At 39.1% G+C, this 24,076-nt stretch overlaps 1 protein-coding gene across 2 annotated transcripts in view; it reads left to right on the plus strand.

Moving 5' to 3' along the window:
* Positions 1-5,857: 5,857 nt before the first annotated feature.
* LOC150101245 (serine/threonine-protein kinase STK11-like) overlaps positions 5,858-24,076 on the plus strand; it is a 305,719-nt gene continuing 287,500 nt past the window's right edge. For both annotated transcript variants that reach the window (XM_090401375.1, XM_090401376.1), the window contains exon 1: positions 5,858-6,324. In XM_090401375.1, the coding sequence (XP_090257501.1) occupies positions 5,993-6,324 (332 nt within the window). In that variant the 5' untranslated portion in view covers positions 5,858-5,992. The remainder of the gene's footprint in view (positions 6,325-24,076) is intronic.

The raw sequence follows: 24,076 nt of genomic DNA on the forward strand, positions 1-24,076 counted from the left end.
TGTGTCTTAACCCGGGATTTGGCTAAATGTGTGGAATTTTCATTTAAGAGGGGGATAAATATGGAATTACAAAGCTAGTAAGTATGATATGCTTAGGGAGAGTGCTTGGATTAGAGCAATGGCATTTGAATCTGCAAAAGGTTTGTGTTGATAGTGCATGAGAATTTGTAAAGGAGTGTTTGAAGGAAGTATTAGCAGATCGCATAGCTAGAGTCAGGAGGGTAAATCAAATGAATCCATCATTATGCTGGATCTACAAAAAAAGTAAAATTTATGGAGGGAATATAAGGATAATGGTGACCAGCAGGCACATGATCTGTAAAGAGCACAAGCCAGAAAGGTAACCATTGTGATAAGAAAGACTAAAGCCGAGTAATAATAATGATATTATTATGTGATACCTCCAAGGAGTCCTAAGACTCATCGAGGGAGGGGGGGGCATCTATTCTACAACGCTGTCTCCACCCAATTCTCCTATAATCATCATCTATACCAACGCCATCTATCGCCCACTTCCACCACCACCATCAGTAGTATTTTCACAATCACAAACATCCATGCCCATGGCGGGATTCGAACCCGGAGCCTTTAGGCTGGAGAGCGAATACACTAACCACTCGGTCAACCAAGTCTGCTACAGTAAATTAGATGTGCAGGTCAAAGATCATCTCAAAGAGTGTTTTCGGTATGTTGCAAGTAATTGGATGAATATTCATGGCAGAATGATTTTAATGAATGCCAATTGCAGAAAGGTAACTGGATCAGGCGAAATAGTGGATGCAAGAGTATATAATCCAAGTGGAGATATTGCAGTAACATAAGGATTGGTAGATTATGTGGGAATGGCTTGTGTTTTTTTTTCTATAAGTGCTAGTGCTTTTAAAAATGCCACCACGAGATGAATTGACTGAGTTGGTAGTCGATAGAATTTAGTCAGGGATATGATTGTGAAGTTTCTCGTAGGTTGTGTTAGTAGTTAGTTTGTACAGGACATGCCAGGTCCTGTTCCACGCGAAACGCCCATCAAGCTACAGATTAGGCTTAAACTTGAATACCCCATATGATGACCTAAACGTTAAGGAACTCCTTGCAGTTTTCAAACATGTTGGAAATCTACTTCACTCTAAATGACCGGGTAGAGTAGAGATTCACCAGATATATGAAGTCGAATCAAAGGACTACCAACCCCCTAACCCTCTCTCAGACTCTTTTCAAAATAACACCAGGGAGATTATGTCGACAGCTATCGGTCATCCCCTAATGGACTCAGAAGACACTACAGATTATCAGGTGATCAGCAGAAAGAAGCGTAAGAAGGAGTCTCTAGCTACAGAACCTGAAACAACAGCGGAAGCAGAGGCTCAGCCCAAAGATAGGCTCTTCGGACTCCTTGGAGGTGTCAGGAATAATAATAAAACCGATGGACACATCGTCAAAGCCCGTAGAAAGAGCAGCTTCAATGAACACAGTGGCTCAGCCCAAAGAAAGAATTCCTCCGGTTATATTAAGATCTATAGACAAATGGTCGACAGCAGCGGAGGTGATGAAGAACACCGAAATCAAGTCCACCTCTGCTAAAAACTCAGATGAAGGCGTCCACATTCAACCAGAAGTAGCATCGGACAACCATCGGCATACTAAATTTATGGACGAGCTGAAAATTCCATATTTCACATTTCAGCTAAAAAGCGAGAAGAACTGAAAGGTAGTCATTAGAGGTCTAGTGGAAACAGTAACATCAGAGGAGATAACTGCTGACCTCAAAACACAAGGATTAGAGCCGATAAAGATACCGCGCATGTATCGGGCAAACAAATGCCCCAATCCTCTGGTCTTGGTGTAAATCACTAAAGATCAGAGAGAGAGAGAGAGAGATCTACGATTTCAAGACCGTATGTAATATAGTAATCAAGACTGAACCACTAAGAAGGATAGCAACTGTCGGACAATGCTACCGCTGTCAAAAATATGGGCATGGGCAGAAACTTTGTAGAGCCGAGTACAGATGTGTAAAATGCGAAGATAAACACCCCACTCATACATGTTTCAAACCACGCACTACTCAGTTAAGTGTGCTAGTTGTGGCTGGCAGCATCCGGCGAACTACAAAGGCTTGTCACCTCACGCTATCCTTCTGAAAACTGGAGAATCAGGTGCTTCGATTTATGGAGCTTCTGATTCTCTAGCCTAAGACCTGTGAGTTGTAGAGTGCAACACCTCCTGTAGCAGAAAATCCTCTACCGACTTCAACTCAAAGGTGTTACGCCGAAGCGGTCACCTCGCGCACAAAAGCGGTAGAATCCGCTCCAAGCAAACAAAACTATCCTGCTATTCTAATTGCCACCTTAGGGTAGATGCTAACTGCTTTTAGTAAAACTAACCCCAATCAGAATGATACAATCAAGCTCCTGATAAATACCCAAGTCATATTCTCAATGCTTAATGGATAATCTAACTAACTGCATACAGATTGCATTCTGGAATGCTAACGGTCTTAGTAACAAGCTCCTAGAATACAGGAGTTTGCATACCACTTTACAATTATTATCCTATTAATTAGTGAGACGCATCTCGGCTCTGCGACAACCCTAAACTCAGATACTATTCACTTCTCAGAAATGATACGCTCAATGCCAAAGGCGGTAATACATCTATCTTTGTCAAAAAAAAATATCCGCTATAATGAAATAAAGAAAGCCACTACAACAAATATGGAAGAAATTGGCATTGAAATCCACGCCAATGACGCAGGTACCCTAAAGCTATACTCAGTTTATAAGCCTCCAAGCAAACCCTTCCCTCCCATCTTTCCCAACTGCTCGATGCTATTGAAGGAGCAATTGTGGAGGGAGATCTCAACTCTAATCCTCCCACATGGAACAGCAAAATTTTCAATTATGAAGGGATGATTCTTTAGAATTTTTCTTTGCTAAGGAACATCGTTGTTGCAGGCCCAATCGAACCAACGCTCTACGGTCCACGAGGCCGTCCTGATGTGCTGGATATAGCCATTTTCAAGAACACTTCTCATCATTTTCAGCTACAAGTAATTAACGACCTTAGCTCAGATCACAAGACAGTACTGCTAAGCCTAGGAGGGGATCCAGAACTCATTCCTAATCAAACCTGTATAAACTCACCAAACTCAAAGTCGCACTCCGCACTCTTATAGGCCCCATACCAACTATCTCCTCCTGCGAAGAAATTGATGCAGCAGTTAAAAATCTAGAAAATACAATACATGCTGGCTTGGCTACAGCCTTCACCGTTACCACCCCAGCTCAAACAAACCTGCTCCCGGAAGAAATTCTAAATCTAATTCGTAGTAAAAATAAAATCACACGCCGCTTTCACAATACTTTATCTCCCCAGGATCGCCAAGAACTAAAAAGAGAACCAATTTAGTCTACTATGCTCTCAAAGACTTCAGGAATCATCACTGGTGAAGAAAGCTGTATTCCTTAAAAGCTGAGGATAACTCGCTGTGGAAATTGGCTAAAGCTCTCCGCACGGACTGTTCCAACACACAGCCCATTCACGCAAAAGAGGCATAGTGTACAGAGATGATGAGAAGGCTGAAGCATTTGCAGATGCCCTGGTGCTTCAATGTAGGCCTAACTACAAGCATGCGAATTTGCTTTTCATTGAGAAAATCCACCGACATGTTTGCTGCACTTTACGTCATCCCTGCAGCCGTGAAAATATTAGTTTCACTTCACTTAAGGAAGTTTATACTATCATAGATAAACTCAACAACAAAAAGGTTCCAGGACCCGACGATATTATCAACAAAACTATTAAAGCGCTCTTACATATAGCAATTATGTATCTGGTAGTCATCATAAATGCAATGCTCAGACTCAGTTATTTTCCCACTTGATGGAAACAAGCAGATATAATTCTCTTTCACAAACCAGGGAAATCACCACTGTTTCCATAGAATTATAGGCCGATCAGCCTCTTGTCATGTGTAGGGAAAATTGTGGAAAAAGTCATTCTCAATCGTCTGCAAGATGAGGTAAACAAAAACAACATTATTCGAAAACAGCAATTTGGTTCCGTACTGGACACAGTAGAATTCAACAAGTTCATAGATTGACAGAATTTATTATAACTAGATTTAACTGGCGATAGCACGCAGGAGCTATCTTTCTAGATGTAGCAAAAGCATTTGATAAGGTTTGGCATAAAGGCCTTATCTATAAAGTGATTACAGCCAACGATCCATTTTACCTTACTAAGCTCATCGACTGCTTTCTAAAAGACCGGAAATTTCAAGTTAAACTGCAGCGACTCAGATCCTCTTTGAATAGATTCACTGCAGGACGCAGGTGTCCTTCAAGGCTCGCTGCTTTTTAACATCTTCGTTGCAGACGTTCCGAGTACGGCATTAACCACCATAGCTTGCTATGCGAACGATATGGCAATTCTGAGCAGATCTCTCAGGCCGCATTGAGCTACGCAGCGCTTTCAAATCGCATCAACAAATCTAGAAAAATGATTCAGAAAATGGAGGACAGCTGTAAATGCTGACAAAAGTGCTGCCATTCTTTTTACAAGACGGAAAGCATTTCTCTATGGAGAGATCAAACTTTTCAACACAGCTATTCCATGGAAATCCAAAATCAAATAGTTAGGTATACAGCTAGATAACCGCCTCAATTTTAACCCTCACAACGTCTACGCCTGAAACAAATCAAATTCCGCAATTGTACAGCTCTACTCTCTTCTCAACCGAAGAAGCCAAGTCAGCATTGAAAACAAACTACGGATCTACAAAACATTTATTAGACCTACTTTAACGTACAGATCACCGGCTTGAGGTCACACCTCTCCCAGCAACATCAAAAATAACTACAAGTTATCCAAAACAAATGTCTCCGCATGGTATTTGATGCTCCTTGGTTTGTAAGGAATGCTCTCCTTCATCAAGATGCTAATATTCAAGATATTCCCACGTTTCTCCGTGTCACTGCCTCTGTATATTTCACCAAAGCAGCTATTCACCCCAATCAACTCATTCAAGAGTCATCTAACTATGATGGAAACACAAGCGCCCGAAAGCAGCTCTAATTTGGGCGAGAAAAGTGTTCGATAATCTCTTACTGAATTAATCCAACTTCTTAGAGATGAAGGAATTATAATATACGGGATGGAGATCCACCACCCACAAAAGTTCACATTTCACAATGCAGTAACAAAAGAGGCACTGTGGCAAATGAACTGGACGTGTACATCATATTACAGAACCTATTCTAACTCGTGTCGAAAAGAAGAACATGCCATCCTTTTGTAGAATACTGGTGCAACCCAGATCGAAATGGAAATCTTGTTGAATTGTTCATGATTATTACGATTAAGTGAGAAACCGTTAATAACTTTATCTTATTTCATTTCTATTTTCATAAATAAATAGAGAAATGAAATTAATGAAAGTAATAAATCGTTTGTATTTTTTTTCTGTTTGATTATCTTCCTTTGATTCCAGTTTAATTTCTATCAGGAGAAAAAAAAACTAATACATTTTATACACTTTTTTTTGAACAATTTGAAATAAATATAGCTTTTTGGTAATCATATTTAATGACGAAATGGATGTGGTGTTAAGATGTTCTGTTTTTGCGAGTGGAATATGTTTGAGTCACGTGAGACAGGTGGATAAAGAAATAAAATATACACACTCACGCAATTATATATATACACATACACACATACATATAATACATATATACATATATACGTATACACCCAGAAATATACTTACGCACGCGCATACACACACTTAAACATATTAACAGGTATGGCAGCGAGACTAGCCGGGTTATAAGTTCTCAGCTGAGCGATGCTATGGCGGGAGACAGGCGATGGTTCCAGTCACTCGAACTGTGTATTGTATTTTTGGTGGTGTTTGTTAATATATTTTAATTCAAATGTGACTCACGGACGTATTAACTAACTATATTAATATTCAACAGTCCATATTCCTCTTTCAATGGAGGAAGGGGACGAGACGGTCATTGTTGATGGGCCGTCGTTTTTTCCGATCGGTGAAGAGCTGCATCCTTTAGATAGTTGGTTGAACGAGCCGGAGGACGATGGACCCCTTGTTTTTCATAGGGTTAATTCTAAAGAGATTATTTATCAAGCTAGAAAGAAAAAAGCAAAAATGATTGGTAAATATGTAATGGGGGATATTTTAGGAGAAGGTTCATATGGGAAGGTTAAGGAAATGCTAGACTCGAAGACGTTGTGCAGAAGAGCCGTCAAGATATTAAAGAAAAAGAAACTGAAAAAAATACCTAATGGAGAGCAGAATGTACAGAGGTAAGCATAACTTTCCATGTTGCAGTGTTATTCCAATTACACGTGCATGTACCTGAGAAAATATTTCAAGATTGTTAAAATTGAAATTCATTAATATTTTGTGATAATTGTAACCTCTCATTTGTCGAATTTCCATCATCAGAACAGCAACTGTATTTGCTGGCATTAGTAACATTTGATTTCGAAAGTTATTGGAACTTTGTTTCGTAGACTAAATAAATGAGACAGTAGATTTTAAAGAAATTCGGCATTAAGGTAGATATTCAAATATAATTACTTTAGGTAAAATATAGCCATTGTAAATTTATTTTGATTGTATAGGTGTGATATGATGCATTAAATTTCATTAAAATTTAATGAAATTTAATTTGCAACATAAAATATGGCTTAAGATATGAAATTAACATGGCCAGTAAGTTATAAAGGAGCAGTAACTTTCACAGTAAGTTTAATCTGTTTTCTTTTATGCACTTTCTCATTATTAATCAGTGGATTAATAATTGTCGTTTCATGTACATACTGTGTTATGTGCACATGTGTTTTGGTCAAGAAAGCAGATTATGTATTTAGAATGAGTGATCAAGTATTGAATTTACTTTGTATGCATGTATTAACAGATTAGCTGATGAAATGTGGAGCATTTGTGACTTATATTTTTATGCAATTTCAACTTGTATAGATATCTGATAGTGTCTAGCTAAGGGAATTGCTCAGCAATTTGCTACTCTTTGGTCTGCCTTCCAATCTTTGTAAGTGGGTAGCCAATTTTCTCTCTGGTTATTCATTGTTTTCCTGTTCAGATTCCCCTACTAGTGCAGGTGTTCTTCAGAGCTCTAATGATGGCATACTCTATTCTTCTTCATTGTAAACTTTGTAGTGTTAGACATTCTAGGCTTCAAGGTCTACTACCAGTGCTATCAACACTGATCTCTCCACTATCCCCCAATGGGTTATTATCATCCCACCTTCAGTGGTATGAAAACACAGGCTTACCTTCCTTTTTTCTTTAAAAGAAAAAAGAAAAAAAAAAGAAAAGAAAATCTTAGTTCATCTTCCTTGATGATATGCAACTGAACAGTCAAGACCAGAACTCTCTTCCTGGGCAAGCATTTACCTCTTCTTTTCTTTATTAAAAAAAAAAAAAAAAAGAGGGGGGGGAGGGTATTTCATCCCAGAAAGCAGGTAAATCAGTTGGAAGAACACAAGCAATTCAATGTATATGACACCTAGACCTCATAGCCTTATTTGTTTAAAGCATAATTTAAAATAACCTCTAACTCTTAGCTTTCGAAAATTATCACATTACTTTTCACCTCTCCAAATATTTATTTATTCTATGTGAAGGATAAATAAACAATTTTATTTTATTTTTATTTATTTATTTTTAATAGCAAGGCCCTATTCCATTTATCACAAGCATCTCTTAGATGATTGCAAGATCCTGAAAATATACAATTTAGTTTCTATTTTTTTCTCTATCAACAAAAATCTCCTTGTTATTACTTTCCATAAAGATAAACAATCCTCTCTTTCTGTATCTCCCTGGTGTTTACCAAGTTCAGCATGTCTCCATTCTTGCTTTTGACAAACAGGACATTCTGTTGAAAAATGACTGCAAGAACACCAATCTTATATTAATAACAATAAACCTAAAAAATCTGGCCTTGCTCAGCATGGAGCGGACACTGACCACTATCCCATGGTCCAACTCTTGCCTTTTACATTGGTTTAGGTTTAAGCTATTATATTTAAAGAGATTACCGAAGCACTCTTTTATGCAGCCTAAACTTAATCAGAATGACTGTCAATCTATGGCCAAGATTTGGGAGGGTCTCATCCTCATAAATGGCAAGCAATAGTGTGTTCTCCCCATTCTAATTAATAATTTTTTTAATATAATGCTTGTCATTTCTTATTTAAATAAATTTAATTTTAATTCAATATTTGAATTACCCAAACAAAACAAATTAAAATTGAATAAGTAAGTAAAAATTATTGAAATAAAATGGATACTTAAAAACCCAACAAACAGCAGTAGAATGACGAGTAATAAAAGAGTGAAGTGAACAACAATATGGTTTAATTAATTTAAATATAGGCCGTGACTGTAATCTTAGTTTATTGTAACCATCCACTAGGTGGCATTTGATGCATGGCTCAACTGTGTAAAGAGGATTAACATTCTTTGTTCCAGCTTCACCTTCTGATTATGCTGTGTACTGATGATGACCAGTTTCTGGTTGAAATATTTGCAGCGATAAAATTATTATATACTCTTGTGAATACATGTGTTTTAATAAACCTATACTATGTCTGCCAAATTCTAAATTATACTGGTCTTACATTTGGGGTGGTGTACTAAGTTTTTCATGCACCACACCAAAAATGCACTGTGCAAATAATTCTTGTTGCCATCCAAAGGAGAACATTTCCGTTAATTGATGATCCCTTTCATATATGGTCTGTGTCTGTTCTGCAGGTACTTCCATGAGTACTGTTCAGCACAACTGATATCCATCATTCATTATGTTTCTACTTAACCTACAATAACATAAGTAGTAACTTATCAGACTAGATGCACAGTTCCACTGCTAATCTTTCCAACCCACTACTCCCACTTCTCTTTTATTCCATTTATTCTATCTACATCTGTTCCCATGAAGTATTCCCCAGAGATTATAACATTTTGCTCTTGAAAATGAACATTAACATACTCTTTCTCCTAACTCCTCCCCATGCATAGTATCAATTTAATTGAGGTTCTCCAACCTCTTGTTTGTGGAAATGATATGACAAGAGTATTAAAAGTTAATAACTTTTAGCATCCTGCAGAATCAATAAACAGATTTTGTACCAGTTAAAACTGGAATTTCTAGGATGCAAAAAAAAACTCTATCTGTGTATGAGATTAGCTAACTCACCTTAAGTTGAAAATAGTCTTTGTCATGAATGACATTCAAACTGTTGTCTTTCCAACCAAAGGATATTCATAGTTACCAATGCTTAGTTAGGATTGCTTTTTTATGTTAAAAAAAAAAAAAGTGGGATAATAACATTAAATAATTAACTGTGTTCAGTAAGCTTTCTTGCATTTATTTATATTGGCTTTCAACCCTGGGAAGGAAAAAAAAAACATGTTTGGTTCTGCAATAAATCACATACATATAATAAACTTGACAAATTTATACTCTTGTTTAATCCTTTTCTTACTCAAGTAAGAAAAGCAGCCATAGTTTGTACGCGAAATATCTTGATTGCGGTCCCTAATAAAATGAAGCATATATTCAGTGGCTCAAATGAAAGACTCCAGCATCTCACTGAGTATGCTATAGCCTCCAACAAATGTAAGAAAATTATCAACAGATTCAAAGCTGTCTTCATAAGGGCCAAATGCAATAGACTTGCCTCCTGCTCAGCTGGCAGTTGAGAACAAGGAAGAGAAAACAATATGCTCAACAGTCGTAGTGAATCTGTTGATCCTTCCTTGTTTCTGCTTCTCTCAATTCCTGAAGGTATTATGGTAACATTACCCCCAAATAAGGTAGATATCTTGGCATCCAACTCTTTTGTAGACAACCAAGGCAAATCACCTCCTGCAATCCAATGGTCACTCACCACATACTTACTCTGATCTTTCACCAGGAGGACATCAAAAAATCTTCTTTATTTTGGATAGTAATAGGTCTCCTGGTCCATATGGCATCCTGTGTCTAGCTTATAAATTGTGCTTCCGAATGTTCACCAACCTGCATCACCTGTATAATCTGTCATATTCATCTGGCATCTACTCAGCAGTGTGGAAACCAGTCTTTATTAAGCCTGTCCCCAAAATGAGCGATGGAGAGTGTTAGTAACAAGCTTCTTCACTATCTGAAAACCTCAGTATGAATTTTTACATTTATTTTTCTATAGCAGATTTCCTTGCTAACATTACTGACCTGTGGACACAGACCATGGAAGGATTTGGAGACTTTTGTTATCCTTGATCCAAGGCATTTGATGTTATCTCTGACATCAAGGCCCTCGTTCAAGCTATCCTCCATTTCTCTTTATCATTTGAGAAACCTTTTAATACTCAAGATTCAAGTTTCAAGATATTATTATTCAGGCCTCCATGGAGTCAAGAGACTCATTGTGGGAGGTCCTTCTTAGGAAACAGAGTCTGTCATACCACTCCTTGAACTCATTGACCGTTCTTGCTCTCACCACTATCAGAGGGAGGTTCAACCACTCCTCACTCTCTTGCTCACAGCTTCCTTCCATAACTTCCAGGGATGGCTCCTTGTCATCGCTTCTTCCCACTGTTCCACCAAGCGAAATAACTCCCCAGTGTCCACCCTGTAACTGCCTCTCAACAGTTTAAAAGTCTTGATCATATCACCTCTCCTCCTTCTATCTACTAAATTACAGTCTACATTCCCTTAGCCGATCCTCATAACTAACATTGTACAGTCCTGAAACCATCTTTGTTATCTGCCTCCATACCCTTTCCACAGTTAATTTATTCCCTTTAAATCCTGGGGACCAAATTTGAAAACAATAGTCTAAGTGTGGTTTGATCAGGGTCTTATACAAGGGGTCTTATCCTACTATTCTGGGACTCCAACATAGATCTACAAACCCCCTCCTTGGTAGCATATTGCACAAGATCAGACCCAGGGGTCCCATCTATTCTTGTGCATAATTCATTCTTCCGTCTTGACTTATTCATCATTACTTGGAGAAAAAGTATGAATGGTGGTTTTCCGGTGCTTTAACACCTTTACAATATGCCCCCTGAATTTCAGTTTTCTATCAATCATCACCCCCAAATCTTGTCTCCACTACTTCCTCCAGTACAGCTCCTGCAATTGAGTATGCAGCCTCCCATCGATGTATCCCAAACTTCAAGACTTTACATTTTGCTGCATTAAAGACACCTTGATTCATTTGCCCATCTGTCTAGTTTATTCAAATCCTCTTGCACGGCTGTCACATCTGCACTATTACTGATAACCCTTCCCAGCTTCATATCATCTGCAAACAACTGAATAACCCCTTGCAATCCATTGACAATGTCATTGATATAAAGGTTGAACAATACAGGTCCCAGTACTGAGCCCTGTGGAATCCCACTTGTAACCTTCTGCTACCTTGATTACCCACCATACACATCTCTCTGATACCTATTAGACAGCCAATCCTGAATCAGTTGACTAATCCCACATCTAAACCCATGTACTGTAACTTAAATATCATCTTATCATGTGGCACCCTGTCAAATGCCTTTGCAAAATCCAAAAAAAAATGGCAGTATATGCCTTTCCCTCATCAACTACTCTTGTCACTTTATTATAATGCCGGCCTGGTTGGCCGAGTGGTTAGCATAGCCTCTCTCCAACGAAAAGGCTGCGGGTTTAAATCCTGCTGTGGGCATGGATGTTTGTGATTGTTTTTGAAAATACTAGTGATGGTGGTGGGAGGTAGATAGCGTTGGTGTAGTTGCGGTTCGTTGTAGTAGTAGGATTGAAACAATAGATGCCCTCCCTCGATGAGTCTTTGGACTCCCTGGAGGTGTTGAATAATAATAATAATAAAAGGTCAACCATGTCTCAGCGATCTCAATCTTTGGCTAGGCTGATGCTATCAGTGCCACCAATTCATCTCCTTTATTTTGGATACTACAGGCATTAGTATAAAGCATAAAAATGTCACTGCTTCTATACCTATCATTATCCCCTTCAGACCCCACTGGACTCAGTGTTACCTGATGTTGTCCCCCCTTTCCCCAAGCACCCATTCCCACAAGAGGCCACCCCTGCTACTATCCACCCTGGGAATTCTAGTTTCCGTGCAATATTTCATAATTTTTCAGTATTTCATAACTAGTGTTTGAAACAGATTACATTAACATTTTCAAGCAGAGTGAAGATAGCTTTGAATTTCAATGCTATCAAAATGCAGTCTTGTTTTATTATCCCAAAGAAAGATACTACTTAACTCCTTCCTCTCCTCTCTGCCTCACCCAGAAGACCTTTAGCACATTCCTTGATTTTCTCTCTTAGATTAGTCCAGATTACTTCTAGGGGTCTATTAGTATCAATATTGCTGATCTTATTTTCTAGTTCAGCGTGATGTTTCTCTCTGATATCTTTTCTTTTTAGTCCATCAGTTCTTATTTTTCTAGTTGTATTTTCTTTATTTATTCGTTTTAATCTGATTTTTACTTTAACTGTGAGCAGGTTATGGTCACTATTGCAGTCTGCTCCAGGATAAGTTTTTGCATTTTTTATTACATTTCTATATCTTGAGTTAATTAATATGTAATCGGTCTGATTTCTCATTTCTTCACCTCTCTGTCCAGGTGCTCTCCAATTATACAGCCTTCTCTTGTGTTGTTGAAATCAGGTGTTAGTCACTATCAATTCATGTCTTCTGCAAAACTCCACTAGTCTGTCTCCCCTTTCATTTATTATTATTATTGTTCCGGGAAACTCCAAGGAGTCGACAGACTCATCGAGGGAGGCCCTAACATCATGTCTGGAACAACTATTCAACATTCACACAGTATCTATCATATCTTGCCTTGAACTCATTCATGGTCGTAGCACCCACAACAGACTCTGGATGCTTATTCCACTCATTCACCACTCTCCAAGTAAAAAACCTAGCTCTAATACCCTTGTCAACCATGCTCTTGCCCAGCTTCCATGCAAGGCCCCTAGTCCTCCCATCACCAGTCATATTTTCAAAAATATCTTCTGGATCAATCTTATAAAAACCCTTCAGTAATTTGAATGTCTCAATCATATCACCCCTCCTTCGCCTATCGTCCAATTTCTGCAACCCACAAATCCTCAACCTATTCTCATAAAGTTCATTCCACAGACTTGCTATCATCTTGGTCACTCGTCTCTGGACCCTCTCCACTTCCTCCCCATCACGAAGAAACCCTGGTGCCCATAACTGGGCACAGAAGTCCAGATGGGGTCTTATCAAGGCAGGCTCGATACAGAGGAACAACAACTTGCTTCTCTCTGCATGTTAAAGTATTTCTCATAAGCCAAGTGATTTGGTGAGCTGTTTTAGTTACTTTTGCAATGTGCCCCCTAAACTTCAACTCCCTATCCACCAGCACCCCCAAATCCCTGGCCTCATCAATCTCCTGGAGTACGGTTCCACCTATGCGATATACTGCTGCTATTCTTTTCACCCCAAAGTGCATAACCTTACACTTTGCCACATTAAACTGACATCCATTTTTCCTAGCCCAGTCCTCCAAACTATTCAAATCATCCTGTAAAATTTTGACATCCTGTGCACTCACAATTGCTCTAGCCAACTTTGCATCACCAGCAAACAAGTGAACACTTCCTCTCAAATCCTTTCCAATATCATTGATGAACAAATTGAAAAGCAGTGGTCCAAGAACAGAGCGATGCAGCACTCCACTAGTCACACGACGTCTTTTTGACTCCACTCCTGAATAAACCACTCTCTGGTATCTCTCCTTCAACCACCCTCCTATTCATCTTACCAACCCTATATCTACCCCCATCTGCTCCAGTTTACTGATTAGGATTCCATGTGGTATCCTATCAAAGGCCTTGGCAAGGTCCAGTAGTATCGCTGTAAACCCATTACCCCTATCCAGTTCAGCTGTCACTGTGTTATAAAACGTGAGCAAGTTACTGAGGCATGATCTACCCTTCACAAAACCATGTTGTCCTCCATACAATATCCCATTTTCATCTATCCAATCCTGTATTCTTTTCTTGACTAATTTCTCAAAGACCTTGACAATGATTCCTGATATGCTAATCGGTCGGTAATTTACAACAGCGGTCTTGGAACCACCTTTATGCAGTGGAACTATTTTCCCCTCCTTCCACCCGCTCGGGACTAACCCAGACCCGAGACTCAAATTAAACAAAATGGTCAAGGGTACTGACAATTCATTAGCTGCTTCTCGTACTACACGAGCTGGTATACCATCCAACCCCACAGATGTATTGACATTGAGGTTATGCAATAGACTACTCACCTCCACTTCATTCACCACAATTCCCGTATAATCTACTGGTTTATTCGTTTCTGCAATGTCACCACCTGGATGATATATTCTTGCAAAGTGCTCACTCAGTAACTCAGCTATCTCAACTGATTCAGTTACCTCCCTACCATCGGCATTCTTTAAAATCATTCTGCCATGTACATTTTTCCTTTTACTTTGCTACATATCTAAAAAACTGTTTAGGATTCTCTTTAGCCTGCATGGCCAATGTTCTTTCGTAATCCTTTTTTGCTTTTCTTACCACACTCGTCACCGTTCATGTGCCTGCCGGTCACCTTTCTCCTTAAATTCCCTCCATAGTTGTTTCTTTTTTTGCAGCTCAAGCTTAATGGTGTTATTCATTCATTTAATCCCTACTTGATTTATTATTCGGACTCTAGGTATACAGTCAGCCATCGCTTCATGCAAGCACTTCTTAACCACCTCCCATGCACTATCAACTTCTAGTCCTTACAGTTGTACATGCCATGGCACTGAGCCAATCAAACTCCTAAGCTTGTCATACTTTCCAGCCCGATAATTCCACATGTACCCTGTCTTAATTGAAAATTCTACACCTTTAGCAACCTCCCAAGTCAAGACCCTATGATCACTCTCACCGATTGGTGGCAATGTGGTCATTTGTTACAGCCAAATCCTCAGATGTAATTGCTAGGTCAAGCACTCTCTGACCCCTAGTATTTTCCATTACATGCTGTCGCAGATAGTTATCCCTTAATAACCGCATAAAATCCAATTCCTTCCTCCCGTGTGTGTCCTCTCCTCACTCCAATCAATGCGACCATAGTTGAAATCTCCCATAATAATCACCCTCCTTCCACTCATTTCTTCTATTTGCTTGTGCATACTGTCACCACCATCTTTTCCATCACCTGGTCTATAGCAGCACCCAATTGTATATTTAGTTCTGCTAGCCACAATCTTACACCAAATGGCCTCAAATGTGCTCTTTTCTCTATCCTGCAATTCATCTTCTATTCTCCTTGGCTGTAGCTCATCAGCTATGATCAACAATACTCCTCCCCCCATTTTATTCTCTCTGTCATTCCTGAACACACTATACCCATCACATTCAATCCCACTAGCTATATCATCTACAGTCAGCCATGTTTCACTAATACCAATAACCTGTGGTCTGGAAGTGCCAACCATGGCCAAAAACTCTTCCTTCTTGTTCCTAATACTCCTAGCATTAGTGTACATGAATTTAAGACCCCCATTAGCCCCAACCCTACCTTGATGCCTTATATTAACTATCCCACTCTGGTTTGTTGTCCTTATTTGCTCTAGCATATTATATTCATTCTTACATTCAACTGCCTCCCTAAGGACTGTATATCTACTCCCCCCACCTTAACGAATCTAGTTTCCCTGAATTTGCACATCCACTACATTCAGCAACACTTTCTCAAGTCTTCTTACACCATAACCATTCAAATGCAAGCCATCCATCTTATATAGATCCTTTCGCCCATCAAACTCACTCCATATGTCCACAAATTCCACACCACTCGTCATACATAACCCACGCATAAAGTCATTCGCAATTATGGCCCTCCTTTTAAACATTTCACTGTCATACCGTGGCAAAAGACTAATCATTCTAACTCTCTCACTCTTTTCTTTTGCTACCTCGAACAATTCATTCAGGTCTTCTATCATTTCCATTTTATCTCCTTTCAAATCATTCGTACCTGCCACAACAATCATTTCTTTCACCCTTTCCTTTTGCTCTCTAATAGACTCAGTTACATCCTTTATGGTCGCACCAGGTTGGTACGATTTTGTCAAATCCTCTACTAACACACCTCGTACTAACGAGTCTCCATACAGCACTCTATCCTTCATTTTGTTCATGTTCACATTCATACGCCTATTTTTCCTGTCATACCTTTTATTATTGGTTGGTTCATTCAGTCTACTTTTGTTCATGCACTTTAGCTGCTGTTTTGCCCTTTCTATTGCACCATTCAACAACGCGATCTCATTCAATGTGTCTATCTCATCTTTTTTATTCTCTGAGAAACCATTAATACTATCATTCACACTTTCTACATTCACACTCTCATAATTCTCATGTACAACCTTGCCATTTCTTGTCATATCGCAATTTTCTTCATTCTGAAGGTTGACAAAAATATCACACTCACGATCCGAAATACACTTCAATTCCTCATTCTCCCTACATTTTCTACTCACATTCAATCCTTTATTATCATCTATCCACACTCCGACTGCACTCCGTACAGCATACATTTCACAGCTAGTACACTGACTCATTTCTTTTATACTACTGTTCTTTGATAACGATGGCGAACCATCATTACTGGCCGCCATTTTCCTTCGTATAGGTGCCATAATTATTGCAACGTGTTTTATCAAATAATAAGTTATACACACCAAAAACACACAAACAGACGCACTAAAATACGCAAGGCAAATAGAACTATGCAATATTAACTAATTTTATCAACGATAACTTAAAATAATACTTATCTTATCAGGAGCTTGCACGAACACTACACACTACGATATAACCTCGAACTCAACCCCCCTTTTTCTTTCTCCTAAGCCCCAAGGGCCCACCAGAACCAGACCATCCCTCTTCCTTTTCCTATCTTTGCGTTCATATCTCCCATTATTATCAGTATATCGTTATTTTTCAAATGTAAACATTCCTCTATTTGTTGATAGATCTCTTTGACTTCTTCATCTATATGATCTGTTGTAGGCAAGTATACTTGAATTGTAAGGATATTTCTAGGTTTGGCCTTTATTTTCAAAGCAATTACCCTTTCAGATCTCTGCCAGTATTCCTCCACCATATCGGCTATCCTTTTATCCAACATTATTTCAACACCCCTTTGATGTTCTTCTCATCTTGAGTAAATAAATCTAAATCCATTGTCTATTCTTATATCTACTTTCCTTTTCCATCTAACGTCTGAGATTCCAAGAATTGATATCTTCATTCTTTTCATTTCTCTGATCACATTGGTCATCTTCCCTGCTTGATACATTGAGTTAATGTTCAGGTGCTCATATTTGTATTTTCCTTGAGGTTCATTTTCTTATGTTGTGTCCTTACATCACCTCCAGAACTTCCAGGAGGCTTTGATCCTGCAGTGTTATTTGAGGTCTTATCCTCCTGGGACTCCAACATAGATCTACAAACCCCATCCCTGGTAGCATATTGCACAAGATCAGACTCAGGAGTCCCATCTGTTCTTGTGCATATTCTTCCATCTTGACTTGTTCATCATTACTTGGAGAAAGAGAAAAAGTATGAATGGTGGTTCTCCGTGGCATTCCATGCAGCTTGGTGGGTTGGACATTTCCGTCCAACCAGATGTAATGGTTATACCACCATGACTCGGTATATTCAGCTCAGGTACCCCAGGATCGTTAATTCCTGTGTACACCTAGTTGTGCCATAAATCCTGGCAGTATATCCTGTCATAAACATATCATGTTTGTAGCCTCCTCAAAAACAACTTCATATTTGTTTTCATTTAAAACATCACCTTTCTTCCACTCAACTCCTAACACTTCACAAATCTGACTGAATTTAGATTAGAATATTCTCACCTTTTGGTGTCACACACCCAAAATCTCCCTGTTGATTGTATATATTATACAGAAGAGGGAAATCCGTCTGATATGTGATCCCATTTCTCATAGGTGCTTTGTTTCTGCATCATACCTGCTGAAATTTTCTTTTTCTTTTCTTTATTTTTTTTATCGGCACTTCCATGGGTGTTACTCCACCAAACTGTCTGCGACTATTCCTATGCTTTTCTCAAATCATGTAAGACATGAGCAGCCACTGATCAATCATTATCTGTATACACTCCAACCCCAAACATAAAACAATGAAAATGACATGATAACCACAGTAATAAACCCAAACATGTTTAATCAACTTCTCATCATCTTCCTCATTCATTCTATCTCCAGTCTGCAGAACCACACCTTAAATTGAAAGATGTGGTTTTACACACCTAGAACTGTCAGAAGCTCAGATTTTATTTTTTTTGGGCACAATTCATCTCACTTTCTCTCTTTCTTTATTTAGCGTATGGGTAAAATACTAAAAATGGATGAGCAAAACTATATGCAGATCAGTTCAGTTAGCCAATTGATAGCACTATTTGAAAGTAAGTGCAAGTTCCTGAAGCCTCAAGGGAAGGAGTGTAGTGCAGTCAGTGATGTTGTGCATAGTCTGCACAGCACCACACATGCAAAAGAATAATGTGAAATAACCCACAGATATAGTAAGTGGGCATAGTGGTCTTGCCCAATCTTAAATCTGTTTGGATTGGATCTATGATGAAGTGCTTGTTTGTAGTTTATTTTAGTCTTCTCCATCAGTCCTGTGGACCATCATCTTGCATTTCCATGAACCAGATGGGATATATGAAAATAAAGTAGCACATGGGAGATAGGAAGATATCTCGTTATATGAGGAAGGTTAATATTATTTCTGATTTTGTTTATTTCTCTGATGGTGGCTTCTTCTCTTCTGAAGCTTGGAGCAGTGATGTAGGAAAGGACAGGCAACCATGAGAGAGGAGTAGTCCTTAATGTACCAAAGATGGTTCTCATTGTTATGTTGTGATTTTGGCTCCAAACTGGTGAGTAATACTCTGTCACCAGTAAAACAGGGCCAGGACTTGCTGTTCTAAGGACAAAAGCATTACAACCCAAACTTTGTCTGTGAGCTTATTTGATATTGTTCTTGGCAGATATCTTTAACTTTTTTCAAGATGCTGTTGTATGTGAGGCTGCAATCAAGTATGACACCAAGGTAGCAAGGATTACTTTAACAGATTACTGTTGCAGAGATTATCTTTAGTCTTCTCTGGGTCTCATATTTATTTAGGTGGAAAGTTGAAATGACAACATGTTTGCTGGGGTTTAGAGATAATCCCCAGATTTCAGTTGTTTTGCAGTGGCCTCATATCTTTGTTCTGTGTTTACTCAATCCACTGGAAGGTGTGTTGCATGTAATTGCTATTGTCAGCACAAATAAACTTACTCTTTTGGCTTTTTTAAAGCCTGCAAACCATTCTTCAATACTGTACAATAGGCTGATGTTATGCTGATAAAGGCAGCACCTGTTTTTAAACCCTCTTGGTATCCAACCAAATGTGGGTTGTGAGGGCCAGGACCTGGTCACATCTGCTTCTGCCAGATCTAGACCCATCCTGTTCATTGAGTAGGATGATTTCTATTTGTAGAGATATCTTGAAGAAGATTATCCTTCCATAAAGTTTGTAAGGAATGCAGACCAATGATATAGGGCTGTAGTTATTTTTGTCATCAGTTGATTTTTTTGGTTTTTGCAAGAGAATATTATCTTTGAATCATGCCAAAGTTTCAAGAGTCATTAATCACTTATGATTGAGGAGAAGATATTAATCATGTTTGTGCTCTTAGGCCAAGATGAGTGAAGAAATCAAGAAAGATGCCATTAACTCCAAGAGCTTTAGCTGTTTTGGTTAGTCTTTAGTTTGACTGATGGCTGCATCAATTAAATCTAGAGTTACTGGGTTAGAGTATGCTGTAGATGTAGTGCATAATAAGACTTTTTTTTTTTGTAAAGATAGTAACTCCCATTTTTGGTATCATTGGAAATTTTAGGCACAGCTTTTTTATGATAAATTTTTGCAATACTGTTCATGCTTACTTTTCCTGCAGTTCTGTTGGGGATATTGGTGATTCCCAGTTGGAGCCCTAACCCAGTCTTTTGACCTGATTTAATGAAGTTAAGATTTTTCATTTCCTCATTCTAATTACCTTTTCTGCCTTCATTCAAGGACCTTAAGAGGACAGGTGCAATGTCAGGATGGATCTGTTGTTCATATTCTGCCAGAAGAAAACTGCTTTTGCTTGACCAGCATGGTACATAGGTCTTTCTGAATCCTCTTGGGATGTATTGTTTTGCTAGATATACTATGAGGAGTTGAGTAAATCTTTTGTGGTTATTGGCTGGGGTTAGAATTATGTTGATGTTTTCACTGAATTCAGTGAATTTTGAGCAGCTTGCTTTCCTGAGATTCCGGTGGTGCATTGGGAAGCTATTTATTCTGAGGATTATAATTCCTATTGTAATTAAGTAGGTTCTGTGCTGGCTGTGGGGAAAAGGAGGCAGTACTTGATAGAGTGAAGTGAGAGGAGTTCCTTCTGTATTAGTGGTGGTGAAGCTATCAGGGATAGTCTATGGGCCTCCATCTTCCAGATTTGGAGGTTACAGGTTGCTTGGTGTTGTAGAAGAGGTAGGGATTGCTTGATAGCATCTAGTCTGTTGTAGACCTAGGTTGTTGTTATTGTATCCCCATAGTATACTGTGCGAGTTGGTTCCCAAGGATGATGACAAGATGGGGTGGCAGAAGAAGTGCAGTGCTTGAGTAGAGTAGCGTAGCCTTATATACACTGTACATTAATAGGTTACGTAAACAGAACCCACTGAAAAAGTCACTTTGTTAGTGACAGTAGTTCAGAGATGCTTGCAAAATTTGCTTTTACATAGATTGCTAGACCATGTCTTTCATCAGGTTTATCAGTGAGAAGGATGTAGCTAGTAATGGTGATATTTTCTTGTGAGGTGTGGTGAGTTTCTTGTAAAGCAAGTGTCCACTTTGTGCCTGCCAAGGATGATATTTAGTACCTCTGATTTTTAGTGAATCCCTCTATGTTCAGCTATCGGATAGTCAGACAATTCCTGCTGTTGTTTGTTTCCCCCCCTCCCAAGTGATCAAAGTAATTTGGAGACTACGATGAACTTTTCATACATAGCTCTGTGCCTAAGCTATGGATGTGAATTTTGCTTACCCAGGCAACATTCAAGCTGGTATGTCTTTTGCTTTCATGATGTGTGCTCATTTCTTGTAGTTTCAGGATACCATTGTTGGAATTTGGACCCAGAGTTCAGTATTACTCAGAAGTTGCTACTTCCTAGCTGGGTGCCAGTGCAGCTACCATCATTCCCCTGAAATAAAGGGTGTTTCTAGCATGGAGCAATGCCTGTGCAACTGCACCTAACCTGGAGGCCAGTCACTGCAGTTGATCTTGAGGTACTTCCCAAGGGGAGTACTTCACTGTTGATTAAGAGGTTATGTTGACAGAAACCAGTGGAAAAGTGCAGGTACCAGGTGACATGGCATGTCATATCGCATTGTCATCTTGTGGTTCTGTAGGTTGAGAGGCCTTGCAAAAGGCTGCTTAATCACACTTGCTAGCAGTGCTGCTATTGGTTAGAGACTGCTTATTTTACAGTTGCCCCCATATCTGGGGTTGAGGATGGTGATCCACTATCTTTTACCTGATTGCAGTCAGCTTTGTGATTTGGAAATCCCACCCATGAACAGTTGGAAAAACTATCATACATTTATGTTGAAAAACGTTCAATTTTCTTGACCAAAAAGCTCTGGAATGACTTTTAATGGGATTATATTGATCAAGTGCATATAATAAACAACTATGTTATACCAACTAGTTTCACCAACTAAGGCTGTTGGCATCTTCAGGGTACATAACTGATGTAAGGCACTAAAAAGGAAAAAAAAACTATTACAAACTATAATCAACTGATTCCAATTATATTAAACAAAGAACAGAGCATGTACAATACATGCATAGAGCATGCATGATATCATTTGTTGTTATTTAGGAACGTTGTATAGTTGGTACTGTAATTCAGTTCTGGCGAGTTGAGAGATCTAATAAGGGTCTTCCAGATCATGGGCAAGATTAGTCCTTGGTTCCTGTTAAGGTTTTGTATACAGCGAGCAACTGTTGTGGTCTCCTTAAAAATTTGGGAGCGGAAGTCCTCCTCCATGTAAGGAATTGTGCTTCTATCCCACTCTATGGTATGGTTTGTTCTTGAGAAATGAAAAGCTAATCACGATTTTTCTTCTCCGTTAATATTGACGTCACCTATGTGTACTTTTTGCCTAATTTCAAGACTCCTTGAAGTTTGGCCGATGTAATTCAAGCCGCACGAGCAGAGTTTGTTATAAACTCCAGCATATTTGGAGAAAGGATGGCTATCTTCTTAAGAATTACATTGCCAACTATAGAACGTTCCTAGATAACAACAAGTGATATTTGTTCCATACAATTCCTTACAAGTTGATAATAACCGAGTTGACGTCTCTCCCACCAGTTGGAGAGAGTGACCATATGGTGTTGACTTGGAAAATGAATAGACATGCAGGAGTATCAAAGAGACGGGAACTTATGTGGAATTATAAGGCAGGTGATTATAATAGTCTTAGACGTCAACTTCGGGAAGTTTCATGGAGGGAGGAATTGGAAGGACAGGATATCACTAGTGCGTGGGAAATTGTGAAAGAATATTTGTTATCAGCAATGGTAAGTTGTATACCACGAGTGAAGAAGAGGACGCAATTTGGAGTAAAGTGGATGACAAACAAAATTAAACAGGAATTGCATGCGAAAAAGAGGCTGTGGAAGAGATATAAGGAGACAGGTGAAGAGATGCATGAGGAATATAAGACACAGGCCAGAAGAGTGACTAGTGTGGTAAGGAAAGCGAAACTGGAATATGAGAGGAGATTGGCCCTAAGATCCAAAGAAAATCCTAGGGAATTTTTTAGCTATGTGGCCAGTAGGAGGAGAAATGACTGTGGAAGAATGATATTGTGGGATAAAAATGGGAATAGAGTGACTGATGCAGAGGACATAGTGGAATTGTTCAATGAACACTTTATTGGAGTATTTCATCCTAGAGGAGTCAGTTTTAATGCTAGAGGGATAGGACTGGTTCGAGGTCTGGAGGTACAGGAGGAGAGTGTGTTTCAGATACTGAGTACTCTGGATGTCAGTAAAGCTGTGGGACTGGATGGTATTTCACCACGAGTTTTGAGAGAATGTGCTAGGGAATTGACAGCTCCTATGACCTGGCTTTTCAGTGAAAGTCTGGCTTTGGCAAAGGTGCCCAGGGAATGGAAGGAAGGTAAGATAGTGCCATTGCATGAGGGTGGTAACAGACTGGAAGTGTCTAATTATAGGCCAGTCTGTGTGTCATCAGTAGTAGTTAAGATCGTGGAGAAAGTAGTGAGAGACCGTATACACCGCATTGGACAGATGAGGGTAATGTTATCTGTTAGAATCAACATGGATTTGTGCAAGGACGCTCTTGTTTTAGCAATATGCTAGCCTTTTATAATAAAGTTACAAGAACATTAGATGAGGGAAAGGTATATACTGCAATTTTCTTAGACTTGGCAAAGGCATTTGACAGGGTGCCACATGATAAGCTGATATTTAAGTTGCAGCACATGGGTCTGGATGTCAGATTGGTCAACTGGATTCAGGATTGGCTGTCTGATAGGTATCAGAGAGTTGTGTATGGTGGAGCAATTTCCAGGAGGCAGAGGGTTACAAGTGGGGTCCCACAGGGCTCAGTACTAGGACCTATATTGTTTAACCTTTATATCAATGACATAGCCAGTGTATTGCAGGTGGGATATTCAGTTGTTTGCGGATGATGTGAAGCTGGGAAGGATTATTAGTAATAGTGCAGATGTGGTAGCCCTGCAAGAGGATTTAAATAAGCTAGATATATGGACAAATGAATGGGGGTGTCAGTTTAATGCAGCAAAATGTAAGGTCTTGAGGTTTTGGAAACATCGATGGGATGCTGCATACTCTATGGGAGGAGTTATACTGGAG

This window comes from Typopeltis vanoorti, chromosome 12, assembly GCF_054136105.1.
Source record: "Typopeltis vanoorti isolate ZY-2024b chromosome 12, IOZ_Tvanoo_1.0, whole genome shotgun sequence".
NCBI lineage: Eukaryota > Metazoa > Arthropoda > Arachnida > Uropygi > Thelyphonidae > Typopeltis > Typopeltis vanoorti.